Consider the following 20524-nt stretch of genomic DNA (forward strand, 5'->3'; position numbering starts at 1 on the left):
AGGTATTTATTATTAATATTATTTTTTTATTATATTATATTCTGTTTGATGGATCATTGTTTTGTAGTTCCCACCATCCTGGTTGGCTATGCTGCACTAAGCGTCAACTTCCCCGCCTTTGGGTTCACTGTCATTCGGAATAATGGCCAGATGGCAATCAGCTGGACCGGTCAGTGTCAGTGGTGCGTGGACGCTGAGGTTCTCATGACCAACTGGGTTGAGATGGATATGGTCAACACGTGTCAACTAGCCAAGCATGCCACAAGGTAAATAAAAAACTTTTACTTTTGCAAGAAGGTATTGAAACAATCAAAGGCATGTTACTCGGGTGGGATTCGAACCCACGACCCTTGCGATTCTAGAGCAGTGTCATACCAACTAGACTACCGAGACTGCCCGGTAGCTAGAGGCAGTTTGAATCCTATGTTTTGTCAGCGGGTACCGCAACGATATAAGAGATGTCAAATTTGCATCGGGGATAAAGAATATTAATTTTGGTTTTTACCCATACACCAATGTGTGCTAACACTGTATACTCAGTACTTTCCCGAGTCCTGTGAAAAAAATCACAGGCATATATTACTTGGGTGGGATTCGAACCCACGACCCTTGCGATTCTAGAGCAGTGTCTTACCAACTAGACTACCGAGGTTGCCCCGTAGCTAGTGGCAGTTCGAATCCTATGTTTTCATTTAGGTAACAGCTGGTCTGGCCTAATTTTATTTATAATTTTGATGGGCTTAAATTGGGAATTATTGTCTAAGTCTTGTTTTCTTAAGGCTATTCATTATGCTGTTAAGCGCTTTTAGGAATGTTGTATTCATATCTTTTTCAAAAGACATTTCAGTGACATTCACTAGCCATTGGAATTTGTTCTGTTTTTTTGCACTGCTGGAGAACAACCAAGGGGGAATATTTTTATTTGAGCAAGCGCCATGAGCACTTTTTGTGGATACCGGTGCTATAGAAGACGTCATTATTATTATTATTATTATTATATTGCACTATATAAATACTGTTTTATTATTACTAATATTATTACCGCAACGACCAAATAGCTGTTAAATTTGCATGGGAGATACAGAATATTAATTTTGTTTTTACCCATACACCGATGTGTGTTGGCACTGTATACTCAGTACTTTCCCGAGTTCTGTGAAAAAGAATCACAGGCATATTATATATTACTCGTGTGAGATTCGAACCCACGACCCTTGCAATTCTAGAGTAGTGTCATACCAACTAGACTACCGAGGTTGCCCGGCAGCTAGAGTCAGTATGTGTATATATGTGTCACAATAAAACAATAATACTATGACTATTGTTTTTTATTTGTTTCTATTTTCAGAACTGGTCATGACAACTGGACCAGATATGAGCAGCAGCTCCAACCCTGCCGTCTCAACTAAATAGCGCCCTCTCTATGCCAATAAATTTAAGGGTTCCACTTTCTACTTTGGTTAGACTAGCTGTGATTTTTTTTAATACTAACTAATAATAATACCCTTGGCAGTTAAAACAATGTACAAATCATTTTTTCACATCAAAAAATATGTAATGTAAAATAACAAATTGTTGATTTGGAGATGGTGAAAGAAATTTGGACATTTTTTTTGTAACGGTAGCTAATAGTAGTTTTGGATCTTCCACTCTTAATAGTAAAGGTTTGTAGGGTAATGAATATCCTTTAAAAGGTTATGGCTGGATCGAGGTTGTGTCAAAGGTCATAGCTCATTATGCACAAAAGTCATCAAGAATAATTGAATGTTATCGTGACTCAGTTCAACAATGAAAGATTAAACCTTGCAGTAAGAATGACTATTTCTCAAGATGATTCCAATCAGTAACTTCCAATGATCAATAAGTAGGAATTGTATACTCTTTTAGATTATTTAAATGTAGTAGGTCAAAGGTCAACTTCCAGAGATAGAGTTCTATTATGACTAATGACAGGTATTTTATCAGATTAGTTATGAAAAAAATTGTTTTTTTATCTGTTCAATTTTCACCAGATGGCAATAGACAGGTTCAGGAATAAAAGTTTTCATTTTTGAAATACTTTTATGTAAGTTTAAGTACCGTGTATCAAAATTTTTTAATTCTCACAGGGTAAGTGATGGTATCGGACTTTAAAATGTGCTTTTAATTGTGCACAATAAGATTTCACGGCTTATCTTTACTGATTGTATACTTAAGTGCTATTCACACAACACGATTTTACTGGGTCCCTTGCTTAATTTTTGCATGGTTGTAAAATGTAGCAATGTTTGACAAGATTTTGCAAGAGAACTTGGACAGTCCTTTCACATGATGTGCATTTTGTAAAATTTAGCAACCATGCTACAATTAAGCAAGAGACCCTTGCTAAGTTGCTCTTTTGTGAAAGGGGCTAAACTGAATCCATCATAAACAAACACCTATATATAGACCTGTATCATGCTACAATTATCTTGGTCATGTTCCCTGTATCTAATAACATAAATCAATACTTATACTCAATGTACAAAAAGAAACCAGACTATTTTTCCTTTTTTTATGTCAATGTCTGCCCCACCGATTTTGGTAACAGCTATAGAATTTTTTTCAAATCCTAACGTCTAGGATGATTTTAGATTTGCTTATTTTTAACCAGGGCCCAATTTCATGAAGCTGCTTTAGAACCAAAAGTAAGCACAGCAAAATCATGTTTACCAGATTATGGGTACCAGCTTAACTGCTAGGTTGAATGTACAATTTGTTACTGTTATCCTGCTCAATTCTGCTCAGCAGACAGTCGTTAATAGTCTGCTCGAAGCACCTCTATGAAATTTGTCCCTGTGGTCCTAAGACGTGGAAAAATTTAGGTGTTTAGATTTAAAGCTGGTAGTGGTATGCATTCCTAGTTCTCTCTTAATATCTACGTAAAGGCCTCATTTATTTGGATTTTTTGTTTTGGCTGGAACATTTGTTGTATGACCCAGATTTGCGAATAATAAACGTATCTTTATAAATTATACATGAATTTATTTATTTGTTTATTTGGTTCATTTATTAATTTCACAGGTAAAAATGAAAATGTAAATAAAAACTTTTAGAATGATAGTGAAAACATAATCATATGTATAGGAGAGAAGACAAACAAATTAGCACCCTGATGGATTTTAAAAAAAGGTAAACTAAACTACCATCAAATTATTCTCCTGATTCCACAATTTGAGAACAGACAAAATCAAAAGACATTATGGACATCACATGGCAAACAGTGTAAAAAATAAAAGGGCATTCTAAAATACAAACTTGGTGTAAGAAAGATTCTGGTAATTTACAATGTAAAACAAAATATAGACGGAGTGATTTATGTTTGTTTTGAATCTTTAATGGTGGGCCAAATTTCATAAAAGCCTGATAAGCACAAAAACTTACTAAGCACATAATTTTATTGCTTAGCAGAAACAGGTTACCAGCCAACATTACATTACATTTGCATTGCTGTGGCTGGTGTCTCACTCATTTGAATGATAGCCTACCAAGCAGTATTTTTAATTAACTTAATGAAATTGGGCCCTGTGTTTCAAAGTAAAACGATAACCCAAAGTTTAAAGGCAGTGGACACTATTGGTAATTACTCAAAATAATTATTAGCATAAAACCTCAGGCCCCTTACTTGGTAACGAGTAAAGGGAAGAGTAATGGGAGGTTTCAACAAACTGTTGATTGCACCAGGGAATTTAGCAAACAATGGCGGCGACCTGTGATGACAGGAACCAAAATGAATTCATTATTTTGACTGTAATTGAGACGTAGAACAAATTCAGGTGTCAACTTTTGTAAGTGATTTAATTCGGCATTGGAGGCGAAAAATAAAATAGCCGAAATATAGGCGTTGTTTAAGGTAGACAAAAAGGAATCACAGGTGTTTCACGCAGGGTCAAACCACCAGTAAAACACCGGTGTGTGTGTAGCACTTATAATCGGTATTCCCGAGAGCCCGCTAAACACAAATCACAAGACATTCCGTTCCGTGCGACCACGTGTGTGGAATGTCGTACATGCAAGGAATGCATTGTAAGCAGTTGCATATAAACAAAACAACGTGTTCTTGCTGTTTGTTTGTGTCAAAATGGCTTTGTGTCTTGTGTACCGTGGGTTAGTAAAATCATGGAGGGAGAAATCATGGAACTATTCGAAATAAAATAATATAGTATCTAATTTACCTGATTGATATATCCCTTTTTGTAAAAATGAGTGAAAAAGTGGTGGCGCCATGCGGAAAGTTATCCGCATTGCCTACCAACTTTTCGTCTCTTTACCTGGATTTATATGGATGCAGGGACGCTTATTTGCCACTCTTGACTGGAAAACTGTTACATTAGTCATAGATATGGGCTGTATTTCAATGGTGGATGTGGTGGTCAGACCGTCGAGATTTGGACTGGGAGCGCTAACGCCTTTGGAGCAATTTCGCCATGGGAGAAGCCCAATTGTAAACTCATTATGGACGCCGAAAAAGAGGTAATTTGTCACAATTTTATGATATAATGTATCTAATTTACCTAAATGAGATATCCCTTTTTGTAAAAATGAGTGAACACGTGGTGGCCCCATACGGAAAGTTATATATTTTTTGGTTCACTTGTGTCGTCCGTTACGTGTTTTAGTGGGGTCAGGTTGGCTCATCAGTCATACCCGGTCATTTTATGGTCAAATTCCTAAACCTATCTCCAGTGGTTTCTGTCCTTGCCTCTCACCTCCGTAGACCCCCGTTATATCCCGAAGAAGAAGAAACAGATATTGAAATTAAAAATATGGGGCCGCCAACTTAATGGCAAGCTTGGTTGGTGTAGAGCTTCGGCACATCATTGGGGTCGCATAATATTATTCAACCTGTCAATTCTATAAGTCATTTTTTCTTTGCTCTTGCCTAAATAGAGATGTATTCAATTGCCCTAAACACAAACAAAAAATAGACGAGTTGCGTCTGAATTTAGAATTTATAGTTTGATATTACAGGCCTGCATTCTTCGTTTTTGAAAGGGCAAGAGCGCCTAGGCATTTTCTCCTTGGTAAATGGCAGGCACCTTATACGAGGAAATTGAAAATATCTGTTGGAGCATTTCAAGGGCAATGACCGAGGGCATGGAGGCAATCGCCTTCGTTGCCTCCGTGAAGTAATATGCGTAATATTATTTGCTAAGATATAATTTCCTTCAGTATGGACCTCGTGTTTACTGTCTTAAAAGGAAGTACGGTCCCGTGCTAAATTAATTCAATGTAATCGATAATCGTTTTCGCTCTAAAACCCACCGCTCAATCAACTTGCACCCAATGTATTAGCAAGAATTCCCACACAACTCGACATGCCCTATATTTTACCCACTCCATTTTGTCAGATCTTTGACTTGTTTATGTGAAAGGGAGCTTTGTTTTACATTAGGCCTATAAAGATGCAGGTGGACGTTTTTTTGAGAAACGTCTGTGGTTCTGGACATTTTATTCTCCTGATTCTAACGACATGTAATTGTCATGTTGACGAGCCTCGACTTCAAGTTGTAACTATTTCGTGCCGCTCCGAATTTTCCTACATTAAGAGCAAAAGCGCGCCCTCTCTTGTTCGCTGGAATCGTATTAAATGTATTCGAAGACAACACGTATTTTTGGAATCAGGCCAGGTCATCAAACGTATCAAAAAAACTGATTATGCATCATGAACCATTCCCACATTGAGCAATTTATACAGTCATGACAAATTGCCACAAGTACCTCACCCCGTGTCCTGCCTTTGTGCTACCACAAGAGGGCCGGCACCCCCTATTCAGATGCAATTTCCGGACCTGGGGGGTTCGCCACGGCCAAGTTCAAATCGGTGACCGATATTAATCGTGCTTGTTTGCAATACAAGGAAGCGGGTTCAATGAAACTTTGTGTGTACTCGACTGTGTCTGGCTGCAAGGAATTTTCAAAAAAAAAAACAAGAAAGGCATCTATTCTTACAGGTGGAGGGGATTGAGGATCGGAAATGGTCGTTTCAGTGGTGTTGCCAAAACGTTCACTTTCATGCTCTTTGAAATGCTCAATAAATTCAGGGCCAATTTCATAGAGCTGCTAAAGCACAAATTTTGCTTAAGCCTTGCTTTATAGTAAGCTCAGATTACCGGCCAAGACTCCACTCAATTGTTATGCTAAGTGAACAACAGCTAAATACAGTCACAAGCAATGTATATGGCATGACATTTTGGCCAGTAACATGTTATAAAATAAGCAAGCTGTTTTCGTGCTTAAGCAATTTTTTTGGCTTAAGCAGCTCTAAGAAATTGGCCCCTGGTCTGATACCTCACGGAGCCACCGCATGCAATTGCCTCCATACCCCCTGGCTTATTATGCCTTGATGCAATTGAAATGCTCCATTATAAATTTACAATTTCCTCGTAGGAGAAAATGCCTTGGTGCCCTTGCCCATGTGCTTGTTAAAGTACTGTTGTGGGACACTTTATAATTATAGTTAATACCAAAAACAGTTCGTGCCAACCTAGCTCAAAATGAGACACTAAGGTTTATCTTATTGCAGCTGTTTTTATTGGACAAAACTTAATTGTAGAGCCTCAAAATAACCACTTCTCAACTTTGTACCAATGTCGTGCTCGTTAAAGGGAAGGTACACGTTTGGTAATTACTCAAAACAAATATTAACTTAAAAACTGACTTGGTAACGAGCATTGGAGAGCTGTTGGTAGTATAAAACATTGTGAGAAACTGCTCCCTCTGAAGTAGCATAGATTTTGAAATAGAGGTAATTTCTAAAATACTAAAAGACTTCTATAGCTCGAAGTCCTTTATTCCTATCTGAAAGCACAAAAATTCGTCAAACGGGTGTTTTTTTCTTTCATCATTTTCTCCCAACTCCGATGACTAATTGAGCTCAAACTTTCACAGGTTTGTTGTTTTACGCATATGTTGAGATACACTAAGTGAGAAGACTGGTCTTTGACAATTACCAAAAATGGTTTTATTAGTACCCTTTGATTGTTTTAAACATTGAGAAATAATGATTACACATAATTTTGTATACAATAAAACTAACCGTGAAAATATAATTTAGAAAAGGGGGTTGCGTTTTTGAGATATCGCCAAAAATCCTGAGCAATTTTATTATGTCCACCATTAGAAAAATCTGCATTTGGAAACATAATCTGAGAAACGTTACTGTCAGTGACGCTTCTCAGTTGGGGCATGGAAACTGATAGTTTTCCCATAACCACAAGACTTGGAATTAAACAAAATTCTCAAAATGCTTTATATAGATCGAAAGCTGCTGTAGGCATCTAACCATAAGTGTTTATAAAGCCATTAGTTTTAAGAGGGATTACCAAATCGTATACATTCCCTCTATAAGCAAAGTTTGTGCTAAGCGGAAATGAGCAGATTACCACTCTCATCGTAGTTTGGCTGGTAAACCTTCAAGGCAGTGGACACTACTATTGGTAATTACTCCCAAAGAAATTCATCATAAAACCTTTCTTGGTTACGAGTAATGGGGAGAGGTTGATAGTATCAAACAATGTGAGAAACAGCTCCCTCTGAAGTGACGTAGTTTTTGAGACAGAAGTCATTTTCCATAAATTTGATTTCGAGACCTCAAGTTTAGAATTTGAGGTCTCGAAATCAAGCATCTGAAAGCACACAACTTCGTGTGACAAGTGTGTTTTTGTTTCATTCTTATCTCGCAACTTCGATGACCAAGTGAGAAGACTGGTATTTGACAATTACCAAGGTGTCCAGTGTCTCAAATCTGGCAGGTATAATTTTACTGTGCTTAGCTACTTTTTGTGTTTATTATTGGGCCCTGAAAAAAAAAAGATTAAATAATTTTGTACTGAGAAACTGTTTAGCCTACTAGTACTACAGCCGTATGTGCAAACGGGAACCACTCGAACTTTTTACAAAACCACACGGTCGGAGGACAATTACAGCGGAAAGGCTTTTATGTTGCGCTTGCGACTACAATCTTAAAGGCACTGGACACCTTTGGGAATTACCAAAGGCCGGTATTCTCACTTGGTATATCCAAACATATGCATAAACTACTGACAGACCTGTGAACATTTGGGCTCAATTGGTCATCGAATTTGCAAGAAAATAATGAAAGAAAAACACCCCCTGTTGCATTACTTTGTGTACTTTTAGAATGCATAATAGAAGGCTTCAGCTGAGATCTTTTATTATTTTGAGTGAGAAATTACCTCTTTCTCAAAAACTACATTACTCATATAGAGCCGTTTCTCACAACGTTGTATATAACTATCCACAGCTCTTTGTTGCTCGTTACAAAGTAATTTGTTATGCTAAACATGATTTTGAGTAAATACCAACAGTGCCCAGTACCTTTAAGACGGTTCAACCCGGGTCCCTCCCAAGCAAGAAGCAGACGAGCGGTAGTTCATCAAAAAAGGGGGTCACAGTCCTTTGCTCTCGCTGGACCCCTTAGTAACTTGACGAATTATCAAAGTCAAGGCAACCACGTATAGTAAACAGGCAGCCAGGTGCATTTGCACACGTGCGATGGTGCAGGTTGACTGGAAGGCTATCCAGATACAGTTCGGGGCTTGTTTTTGCTGATAATGTGAAAATAGTTGTCTGTTGCCAGGTACAGGAAGAATAATTTAAATACATGACAGATTGAAAATGTTTCAGAGTCCGTAGCTATAGTGTCGTGTCACTTTTAATACAAAACCACAACAAGCATCAACTTACAGATTTCTGCATATCGGGGCTTCTTGAAGTATTATATTTTGAGCTTTTGGTGTGCTAACGGGAACCATTGTCAGAATTGTCAACTTGGACTTGTACTGACATCTAAAGTTCGCTTGTTTTAAAGGATTTGGTTACTTTTTGTAACACAAAACACAATGTCCACAGATTTACATTAAACTTACACCGTTTGAAGATAATGATAGTAGAAAGCTTACTTTAAAATATTAGTTTCTGAGGTGCTGTAGTTTTTGAGAAAGGAGTAAAACAATGTCATGAAAATGCGTTTTGACATGCTAAAATAATTTTCGTCTCATGATCACTGAGACGAAAACTATTTTCATGATAATGTTTTACTCATTTCTCAAAAACTATAGCACCTCAACGAGTACTATTTTCAGGGAAACTTTCTACTATCACTATATACAAACTGTAAGTTTAGTGTAAATCTTTTGGCCTTTGTTTTTTTTCTACAAAACCAAAAAAATCGTCTAAATTATATTTTTGAACAGAAGATATCGTTTGGTAATCAATCTTAAATAAGGCAATCAGATGTCACTTGGTATTAAGTACACTGGCGGCTTTCCACAGTATTTTGCGAACTGTTTCACGTCGAAGTAAAGTGGTTATGGAAAATGTAATCAGTTTTTATTCATTACAAAATCGTCTTCCTGCGTGGACATAACCTCTCCGGATTTTCGGCGACATTTCAAAAACCATTCCACCTTTTGAGTTAAAATGCTCACACTCTCACATGTATAGTTTTATCGTTTATACCACCCCTTACCAATATTCTGCCTTTTCATTGGTTTAGAGCGCGTCACATGATATGTCTTAGTTTTACTAGACGACGGCCGTGTGATAGTGCATCGGTTTGCCGTGCGCTAGTCCGAAGACTATCACACGGCGTGCAGTACCCAGACGTCCGTTGCCCGTACGAGGATGATAAATTAATTAATAGTCTGTAACCATTTCGGGTACATGATACTACATGCAGCACAGTAAAAGTTTTCGCAATCTGTATTCGCGTCGTCAGTGGATTGTAGCATTCAGGTCTGCAACTCATAAGTACAGTATCTAGAAATGTTTGGGGTGTTAAAAAACAAATATTGACTGCTTTTACTCGTGCTATGGTTAAAACTATCACTCCCTCGGTGATCCCCGTAGCGTTCTATTTTCCCTCGGCTTCGCCTCAGGAAAATAGAACGCTCCGGGGATCACCTCCGGGAGTCATAGTTTTAACCATAGCACTCGAAGCAGTCAATATTTGTATAATATATCTACATATGTTACATGCATCAAAACAACCGAGGTATCATACGTTGCCTTTTAAAATCATTCTTGCTCGTTAGACGGACCATAATATAAATAAAAAAAACCTTGTTGAATGTTTGTAAAAGTTTTGTATGCTCAGGTTGGACAATAAGGGTTCTACATCAAAGCTTCCCGAAACACTAATAAACAAAAACTTAATTCCGGCTATTGTTGATGTTTTCCTACCCCTATGTGTATACACCAAACCGGCTTCTATTACCGAACATCAAAGTTACGGATGTAGCAAAGACGACCACGCGCTGAATCACCTAGGATCAGGGGCAGGGTAAAAAAGGGTCAAAATACGACAGGTATGAGTAACAAACAAAAGCAACAACATTGACATTATACTCGAGAAGAAAAAACAATCCCGCCAGCGAACAATCCCCCTTTGCGTGCCAAGACTACAAAGTGTAGTAGTCAGCCCTATGCACGCAACCTGGACAACCTTGCAAGGTCTCCCCATCGACCCATAGTCAGGTTGTGCTCTCGAGGCGTTGAATCGTGTAATACATCCGCGATTTTTTTTTTTTTACCTCTCTCTCTGCCGGGCCCGTGTATACGCTGCAGTGCGATCCGCGACCATGGGCCGGGCATTGCCCCCAAGTGCCCGGGACTACGTGTGGCAAGCACCCATCGCGTGACGTGCCCATACGGTTGGCCTACTTCTATAACTCCCTCATTGGATTCGCTAACTTTGTTCTCCAGCAGAGCTATAATTGACTCCCCCTCTTTATTGCGTTACTATAGCTAAGCTCGTTTGGTCAAGTTCAATAGGGTGCGTGTAAACTTGTCATTGCCTCAGCACGCATTGACAAGAGACAGAGTCATCGTCGCCGATAGGAAGTTTCTAGTAGCGTGTGTGTGGGTGGTTTTTTTTTTCGGAAACCAAAGAAACACGCAAACTTTGTCGCTACTTTTACTGTATAGAATGTATGATTCTAGGAAGTGTTGATGTAGTCATGTGGAATGTGCACCCATTTAAAAACTGCTGATTTCTGAGCCCATTTTCAAAGAGCTGCTTAAGCACAAAGGTAGCTAAGCACAACCAAATTATGCTTATTGGACTAAGTTTACCAGTCAAAACATCATGTCGTAATGTACAATTTGGGACTGGTATCCTGCAAAGCAAAACATTTTTGAAAAATATTTTCTGTCTAAGCAGTTCTACGAAATTGGACACAGGCCTGTGTTTTGAAGAGCAAGGGCACCAAGGCATTTTCTCATTTGTAAAGGGCACCCTTTATGATGAGGAAATCATGGAGACAATGGCCTTCGTTGTTGCCCCCCTTGACATTAGGCCTGTGCTTGAAATATACAAATCCATGTTCCACTCTCGTATTTTTCCTGTGGTGCTTTCTTTTTACGGGAAGTTATTTCCGGAAAGTGATCTCAATTTGCAAGATTTTACGAGAGAAAATTTCATTCAGGGTTTCCATTATTGACACACGTGCAGACATACATTGTGATACCTTCCAGGAACATCTTTTGTATAATACCCCGCCCCATTTTCTTTTTCTCTCGAAATATATTTGTGTGCCGTGATGTGTTTATCTTTGTGATTGGAACCCGAAAGTATAGAGGGGGCGGAGACGGAAGTTTGAAAAGGGTCAACTGGGGGGGGGGGGAGAAAATGGCTGCACAAAACTGAGTTATTTCTATAGAGCCAAAACAATGTGAGAAACGGCCCCCTCTGAGGTAACGTAGGTTTTCACTCAAACAATCAAAGGCTTCAACTGAAGCCATTTATTATGCATCTGAAAGCAACACAACTGTGCAACAAGGGTGTTATTTCATTTACTATTATCTCGCAACTTCGATGACCAATAAAGCCAAAATTTGCACAGGTTTGTTACCTTATGTAGATCCTGTGATGCACCAAGTGAGCATACTGGTTTTACGTGTCCAGTGCATTTAAGATTGGCTAAGTAAAAGACGAGTTTCTCTTTTGTATTTTGAATATGTTAAAGTGGTGAACCACTTTCCTCAACCCCCCCCCCCCCCCCACCTTCATATCCCTCTCAGATCACCCTAAGATCTCAGATCCCACTCAGAAAATTCCCCTCAGCTTCCTCTATAAAGTAACAAAGTTTCATCTTAAAGACACTTGACACCTTTGGTGATTGTCAAAGCAGTCTTCTCACTTGGTGTATCTCAACATATGCACAAAGTAACAAACCTGTGGAGATTTGAGCTCAATGGTCGTCGAAGTTGCGAGATGACAATGAAAGAAAAAACACTCTTGTCAAACGAAATTGTGTGCTTTCAGATGCTAGATTTCAAGACCTTAAAATCTTATTCTGAGGTCTCAAAATTAAATTCGTGGAAAATTACTTCTTTCTCGAAAACTACATTTCTTCAGAGTGAGCCGTTACTCACAATGTTTTATACCATCAACAGCTCTCCATTACTCGCTACCGAGTAAGTTTTTTTGCTCGAAATTATTTTGAGTATGAGTCGAGCAAACTATACAATACGAACCAAAGTGTCCACCTGTCACTACGAGTTCAAACACCCATTGGTACTGACCAATTGTTACCAGCGCGGATAGGCTAGTTTGCTACAAATAAATTTTCTTTCAAAAACTACTTTCGTTGCAAAAGGGAAAGAATAGAATTTGGCTGCAAACCCACCCATGTGATACCCGATGCATAAAGTGGTTATTCAATAGAAATTGTTTAGTTTTTTATGTCTTGCTGAAAAGAAGGGTGTCCCGATTTTTTTTCCTATTTCAGAAACTTCGCAAATAATTGGCGTTAACACGATGAGGAGTCCAATGGACATTGAAAGAAGTTTTTCATCTGAAGTTGGGGTTACACGAATTTACTGAATCGAAAGGACAAGGTGAGCTTTTGTTGTTTACAGCCAGCAAACTTTTGTGGTTTCTGCAATTTTATATTTAACAAATAACCGGTGATTTATTACAAAATACTGACGCGAACAAAGGGTTATTGTGTTTTTGTCAGAGACGGTTGATGGTTTGATGGTTGCTAGGTCCATGTTTTGGATTAAAAGAATCGAGGGTAGCTTAAAATGGGGTGGGTGGGTTGCGTAAAGTGGTATTCTGCTCCGAGCTATGATGTGTGTAAAATAGGGACATTTAGTAACTATTTCGTAAATTATTCGTAAACCAGTTATTCGTTTATTCATTTGACGTCATCATCACAATCAAAATGGTTCCAAAATAGTAGAGACTGAACGTAATGAATTACAATGGAATCATAAACTGGTAGTGACCTTAAAGGATTCCCACTAATAATAAGAAAATACGTAGAGAGAGGTATATGTTGAAGAACCCATATTAATATTGACATATATATGGACATCAAAAATGTAATTAAACATTAGTGTTTTGAGGAAATTATTTGAACAGATCAGAAACAACCTAACCACTTTAAATTTGTCTTAAACATTAGGACATTATTCTCACACGTTGCGCCTGAGCGTATTGCACCGCTTTTGCGTGTGTTGGACTTAAAGGCACTGGGAACGTTTTGGTATTAATTTTTTGTCATAGACCAGTTTGCTCACTTAGTGTATCTCAAGATGAATAGAATAACAACCATGTGAAAACTTGGGCTCAATTGTTCATAAGACATAAGACATAAGAAAACTTGTGTTAAAACTTACTCAATTGGTTATCGAATTTGCAAGAGAATAATTAAAAGAAAACACCCTTGTTGCATTACTTTGTGTGCTTTCAGACGCATAGTAAAAGGCTTCAGCTGAAGTATTTTGTTATTTAAATGAGAAATTACCTCGCTCTCGAAATCCACATTACTTCAAAGGGGTTTGTTTATCATATATACTATGAACAGCTCTCCATTGCTCGTTACCAAGTACGTTTTTATGCGAACAATTATTTTGAGTAGTTACCAATAGTGTGCCTTTAACCTCCCATTCAAGGAACTCTGTAAATTCACCAGGGATTATATTGTTTCCGTCTCAACGAAACGAGAGTCGTTCGGGTTCACCGCAAGGTTGTCTTGAAAGTTAAAGGCAGTGGACACTATTGGTAATTACTCAAAATAATGTCGAGCATAAAAACTTTCTTAGTAACGAGTAATGGGAGAGGTTGATAGTATAAAACATTGTGAGAAACGACTCACTCTCAAGTAACGTAGTTTTCAAGAAAGATGTAATTTTTGAGACCTCAAGTTTAGAATTTGAGGTCTCGATATCAAGTATCTGAAAGCACACAACTTCGTGTGACAAGGGTGTTTTTTTCTGTCATTGTTATCTCGCAACTTCGATGACCGATTGAGCTCAATTTTTCACAGGTTTGTTATTTTATGCATATGCTGACATACAGCAAATGAGAAGAGTGGTCTTTGACAATTACCAATAGTGTTCACTGTCTTTAACTCCTGAGGTTGGCCTACGTGAGGCACGTGCTTTGGTTGACTTTGACAGCCCCTTTCTTGACAATGACAGCTCTTTTTGGAGTTGACGTTTTTTTTTCAGCCCTCAATCATCTCATTAATTAACAGGTTCACTTTATTGAAAAATCACTTTCTTACAACCAAATGACGAGTTGATTGTTTAAAGAGGAACATGCCAAATACAACGTAAAAACATTAAAACGATGGTAAAAAGATACACTCGTTAATAAGTGGCTAAATTACAAGCGCGTCAAACATTTAAAACGCTTTATAACCTTAAATTTCGTTCAAAACTACAGACCCTTTAAGTACAAGACTGTCTTAAACCGCTATAAGCCTTTTTCTTTAAATGTCTACATACAAAATGTAAGAAAGTGTACACCTCAAATGTCCTGTGAGTTTGTAAATTGAAACTGTATTACACGCATGAACACTTTGTGAGAGTGTGAGACGATTTCATCGTTTGTTCACAGGGGAAAGCAAAAAAATCACAGATTTGCCTTTCTACATTTCAACAAAAGAATACCACTTGGAAAAGATCAAAGTTAGATTTGTTGGACAACAAAAGGCTATTGTTGTGTTATCGCTCGACGTTACTGTCCCATCTGTACTTTCTTGTGATATTTGTTGTCCTGGCGCATACCGGAACACAAAGCTATACAAAAGACATATCAATAACAACCCAAAGCAAAGGAAACTTTCTCAAGCAACAATTTTGTTCCCACAATTGCTGACCATTCTTTCATCTTGTGCTGATAATAGGTTGAAAGAAAACCTTCTATCCGATGTCAGGGGAAATTATGGCATCATATAACAAACAAACAGTCGGTGTTTTTCATTCTTGGGAAAGTTCGGGTGTTTTGGCAACCAACAAAGGGGGAAGAAAAATGGTCAAACAATGCCACAGAGGATAAAAGGGTGCACATAATGAATATTAAGCCACAAAAGACTTGATGTGGATAGTGTTTTCCTATTGTTAGTCTAACCTTGCCATAACAAACACTCAACAGAATAATTGTGGGGAAAATTTATAAAAAATCGACAGGCTTATCGCATTGGTATAAAGGCGTACGTACAATACAAACAGATGTATAAATTGTACTGACTGTGTGATTTGTAGTGTGGTGATCATGTATTGATTGGGTAGGCCTACAGGATCCAATGTGTGGTTTAAATGAGTGAAATTGTTCTTCGAGAACCGAACCTCGTCAAAGCTGTCCCAAAGTCCCTTTCCATTATAGCAGCCATTTTGTTTTTCTATATAAAAGTTAAGCTAGTGGACACTATTGGTAATTACTCAAAATAATTGTTATCATAAAACCTTTCTTGACTACGAGTAATGGGGAGAGGTTGATAGTACAAATCATTGTGAGAAACAGCTCCCTCTGAAATAATGTAGTTTTCGAGAAAGAAGTAATTTTCCACGAATTTGATTTCGAGACCCCAGATTTAGAATTTGAGGTCTCGAAATCAAGCATCTGAAAGCACCCAACTTCGTGTGACAAGGGTGCACAATGGTGTTTTTTCTTTCATTAATATCTCGCAACTTCGATGACCGATTGAGCTCAAATTTTTAAAGGTTTGTTATTTTATGCATATGTTGAGATACACCAACTGTGAAGACTAGTCTTTGACAATTACCAATAGTGTCTAGCGTCTTTAAAGGCTTTCTCCAGAAGACGATCAGAGCACACTGATCGAAACGTCGAGTTGAAACCTACGGTTCTTTTCAGAGCCATCCCAAATCATTTGGAGCTTTTCATTATACAAGTTGCTACCGCAAACGTTATCGTATTTTCCACCATGCAAAGTTTCAAATCATACTTTAGAGTTAATGAAACAAATGCGATGCTGCATGGGGAGGGTATAGCATGGTCCCTTGACGATAATTGTGCATAATTTCCGCCATTGAACATAGGGTACAAGACAAAGATGGCGGCAGCCATGTGAACGTTAGGTCTTGTTGTTAATGAGAGTTTTGTAATGTGTGGTCCACAAGTTTGTGTGGTTGTGGTTTTTTGTAATGAAACTATAACTAAACTCATGGGGATAAACTTAAATATTGTTAGTGTTCAGATAAAAGCAAATTGAAATATTTGTTTTTGTAATTGTCGAGCAAACAAAGATGTTTTAAACGGAATACATTTCTGTTTAACTCGGAAAATCTAAACACAAAGAAGTCCTTAATCAAGTGACTCTGCCAATGCTGTTGTTTGGTTTGTCTTTTTGCTGTAATTTGTATGTTAATTTAAGACGCTGTGCTTTTTTCGTAAAAAGTGCCATTGATTATTGATCGAATGCATATCTTGAAGACTCTCATAAAGGGAACTCGTTTGTTAGTTTGTTAATCTGTTATGATGAATTAAAGGAAACTTGTGCTTACTTAAAGGTGTACATTTGGTAATCACTTATAAAATACCATTCTTCCCCCATCCCCTTAAACTTGAATCTGCGAAACAATACCGTCAGATACGTAAAGTATCCCAGATTGTGTATCCAAGTTGCATATTTTCTTCCTGCGTGGAGATATCCCTCTCCTTCAAAAACGCTACCACCTTTTGAAATAATTTTTTTCTTCTTAAAGACACTGGACACTATTGGTAATTGTCACAGACCAGTCTTCTCACTCGCTGTATCTCAACATATACATAAAATAACAAACCTGTGAAAATTTCAGCTCAATCGGTCGTCGAAGTTGCGAGATAATAATGAAAGAAAAAACACCCTTGTCCCACGAAGTTGTGTGCGTTTAGATGGTTGATTTCGAGACCTCAAGTTCTAAACCTGAGGTCTCGAAATCAAATTCGTGGAAAATTACTTCTTTGTCGAAAACTACGTTACTTCAGAGGGAGCCGTTTCTCACAATGTTTTATACTATCAACCTCTCCCCATTACTCATTACCAAGTAAGTTTTTATGCTAAAAATTATTTTGAGTAATTACCAATAGTGTCCACTGCCTTAAGTAGATATAGTTTTATTGTGTTGGCATTTTATACCCTACATTACATACAACACACACACATGTATAATGATTAAAACAATCGAAAACGGTTCCAAATCCAAAGGTATCGGCTACTTTGCCTGCATGAACCCCACCCCGGAAATAATTTTGATCAATTATAAAAACTAAAACCTGATAAAGTTTTCTAACAGGTGCTATTTTACAGTTTCGAGTGAATAAAAGAAAACCACATTGTTCAGGACGGGGGCTTTTTTTCTGTATAATAAAGCACAATCAAGTATTGTATAAAAATGGAAATAACTTCATCATAGCATAGTAACCTGAGCGTAACCAAGCAAAACAGCGACGGTATTCCAACTATTCAGGGAACAACAAATTTATCTTATTGTATAAAGTTATACAGTTATTTGACCAAACGCATTTTACTTACAAGAGCGTTTCTTCGTAACAAATAAAATAATAATGTCATAGTTGACTTGATGTTAGTTAGTAACGCCGCGATGTTTTGTAGTGAAAGGCATCCACCCACCGTCTTGCATCACAGGGCAGGAACCAGGTATGAAATGATGACGGGCTGACTTCCGAATCGCCAACAACTTTTTAATTTTTTGTTGTTGATAACATTTGCATAAAGAAGAAAAACATGTGTTTGTTATTGACCCCTGTGGGCCTTTGGTCACGGCCTGCTAACGACGGTATTGGATTGGCCGTGACATATATAAAAATCCCGTGGTGCAATCCACCCGTCTCCCTCCTCTGATGACAAAGGGACGATGGTTATAGTCATCAACAATTGAAAAGTGGTAGGAAGTGGGACTAAACTGCTACGCAGAAGCGTCCAATATAAAATCTACAGAAGGAGACCGTGCTTGTACATAGTTATGCATCACAGCGCTTTTGCTACACCGAAAAAGGGACCAGCATAGCCATCAACAATTGAAAAGCTGTGGGAATCGGGACTAAACTGTAAACCAGAAGTTTTCTATATCAAATCTGCTTAGCAAAAAAGAAAACCATACTCGTACAGTAGTCCACAACACTATATATGGCTACACCGACAACAGAAATGTATAGCATAGCCATAACATATTGAAGAGTTGTATGAAGTGGTATTAAAGTGCTATAAGCAGAAGCTTCCAATACAAAATCTGCTAAGCACAAATTAGTCTCGTACAGTAGTCATCACAACAATATGGCTAAATGTGTTTCTACTTGATAGTAGTTAGGCTTTCTTGGGCTAGGACAGATGCCCCATATATACGTGATTCTCCGTTTTTTGTGATATACTTTATTCAACAATTGAAAAGTTGTAGGAAGTGGGACTAAACTGCTAAGCACTAAGCAGAAGCTTCCAGTACCAAATCTGCTAAGCACAGATGGAAACCATTCTCGTAAAGTAGTCAGCACAACATTATGGCTAAATGTCTTTCTACTTAGTAGGTTTTCTAAAAGCCCTTTCACAAACGAGAGCAATTTAGCAATTTAGCAAGGATCCATTGCTAAATTATAGCATGGTTGTCAAATTTTATATTGTACTTCTCGTGTGAAAGGGCAACAATAATTGTGTCCACTGTCCAAGTTCTCTTGCAAAATCTTGCTACATTTTACAACCATGTTAAAGTTTAGCAAGGGACCCCAGTTACATTAATGTCGTGTGAATAGCACTTAAGGCTAGCAGAAATGTGCCCCATATACGTGACTCTATATTTCTGGTGATTTACTTGCAACCAAATTGAATTAATACATTGACCGGGGTTAGGTGATTGCGGTATGGGGTAACAAGTGGTTAACCAATCACAGTGGGGTTTATCTTCCCACCACCAATCAGAGGTCATCCAGGGTTTCGTGTGAACTTTTTGGTTATCTTAAAGGGGTGTTTGTAGGGAACGATTTCGCCCAGCCAAGGTTACCAGCCAAGCTACATTTATGACTTTATCCTTCTCATTTCTGATTAGCAGAAAATGGTAGGCTATATCGGTTTGCTTTATAGTAGGGCCCATGTTTTTAGAATATGGGTGTCGTTATCTTCGTCACATACTTAACTCAATAAAAATGTCCACGTAAAATAATACATACATAAATCAGGCTGGATTTAGTCTGTGAAATCAGGTAGAACTAGATCGGGCTTTTAAATGCCCTTATAAATCCGATTAAGTATACATAAATCTGTACAGTGCACTTGCACTGTCCATGAACTGTTTTGCCCTTGCATCATTATCTCTGTGTAAATAATGTAATAGCACTAGACGAAATACTTTTGACCCCGTCCCCGCCCCATCCCCGCCCCCAAATTATGCCCACACCACCACTGTGAAATTATTTACAAAATATGGATAGAGTGCAATGTTTTTCTTCTTTTTTAGCGCAACGAAGTACTGTTCTGCATTCCAGCGTACACATATAGACGTAGTGGTTAAAGATGCTACGTCAGATTTTTGGCCCCAAACATTAAAAAATAGATTTTTTTTTTTGAGTGAATAGTATTTTAAAGAGTATCACCCGCTCTAACGAAAAAAAAGTATAACTTTTACTTTTAATGGTCAGGAACCATGACACAAAGTTTAAACGTTTCTTATAAAACACATGAGAATTGGTCACGTGACATATTGTCGAGATCCCGACAAACTTATTTTGAGCACTTTATTTCACTGCTACTAATAATTGGCGGACTTTTTCGAGAAATGGCTCAAATGAAAGCTTGTAACTTTCTCGACCCCCATCAAAATACCTATTGCCAAAAAAGTTTGGGTCAAATCGGCCAAAAATCTGACATAGCATCTTTAACTCGCATTGTCAGATTGTCAGTTTTACGGAAGACAAGTTTCTTCGAGGAAAGTGACAACATGATTTTCATATGCGCATGACACTCGATATATTTACCACATCCATCCGAGCCCAAAATTGCGTGAAGAATGCAAACTATTGCGTGTCGTAAACTGGTATAATCATAGCTTAGTTGGATTACACCAGATAATAAGCTTGTGATAAAGTGACAGTGATGATATTTATGTCATTGCTCCACACGATGTCGTGCTAAGCGACTTTCCTCCGTTCACACGTAAGGGAGGCATATGACAATAGCTGGTCTTGAAAACTTCGCACGCAACGTTGACAATTGCCCTTGTTCCGGTGTTGCATATA

General features: G+C 38.0%; 1 protein-coding gene across 2 annotated transcripts in view; it reads left to right on the forward strand.

The window, feature by feature from the left end:
* Nucleotides 1-1492, forward strand: part of LOC117292309 (fibrillin-2-like) — a 117101-nt gene extending 115609 nt beyond the window's left edge. For both annotated transcript variants that reach the window (XM_033774330.1, XM_033774329.1), the window contains 2 exons: nt 68-266; nt 1349-1492. In XM_033774330.1, coding sequence (XP_033630221.1) covers nt 68-266; nt 1349-1409 — 260 coding nt within the window. In that variant the 3' untranslated portion in view covers nt 1410-1492. The remainder of the gene's footprint in view (nt 1-67; nt 267-1348) is intronic.
* Nucleotides 1493-20524: the final 19032 nt, after the last annotated feature.

Source organism: Asterias rubens, chromosome 7, assembly GCF_902459465.1.
Source record: "Asterias rubens chromosome 7, eAstRub1.3, whole genome shotgun sequence".
In the NCBI taxonomy this organism is placed as follows: Eukaryota; Metazoa; Echinodermata; class Asteroidea; order Forcipulatida; family Asteriidae; genus Asterias; species Asterias rubens.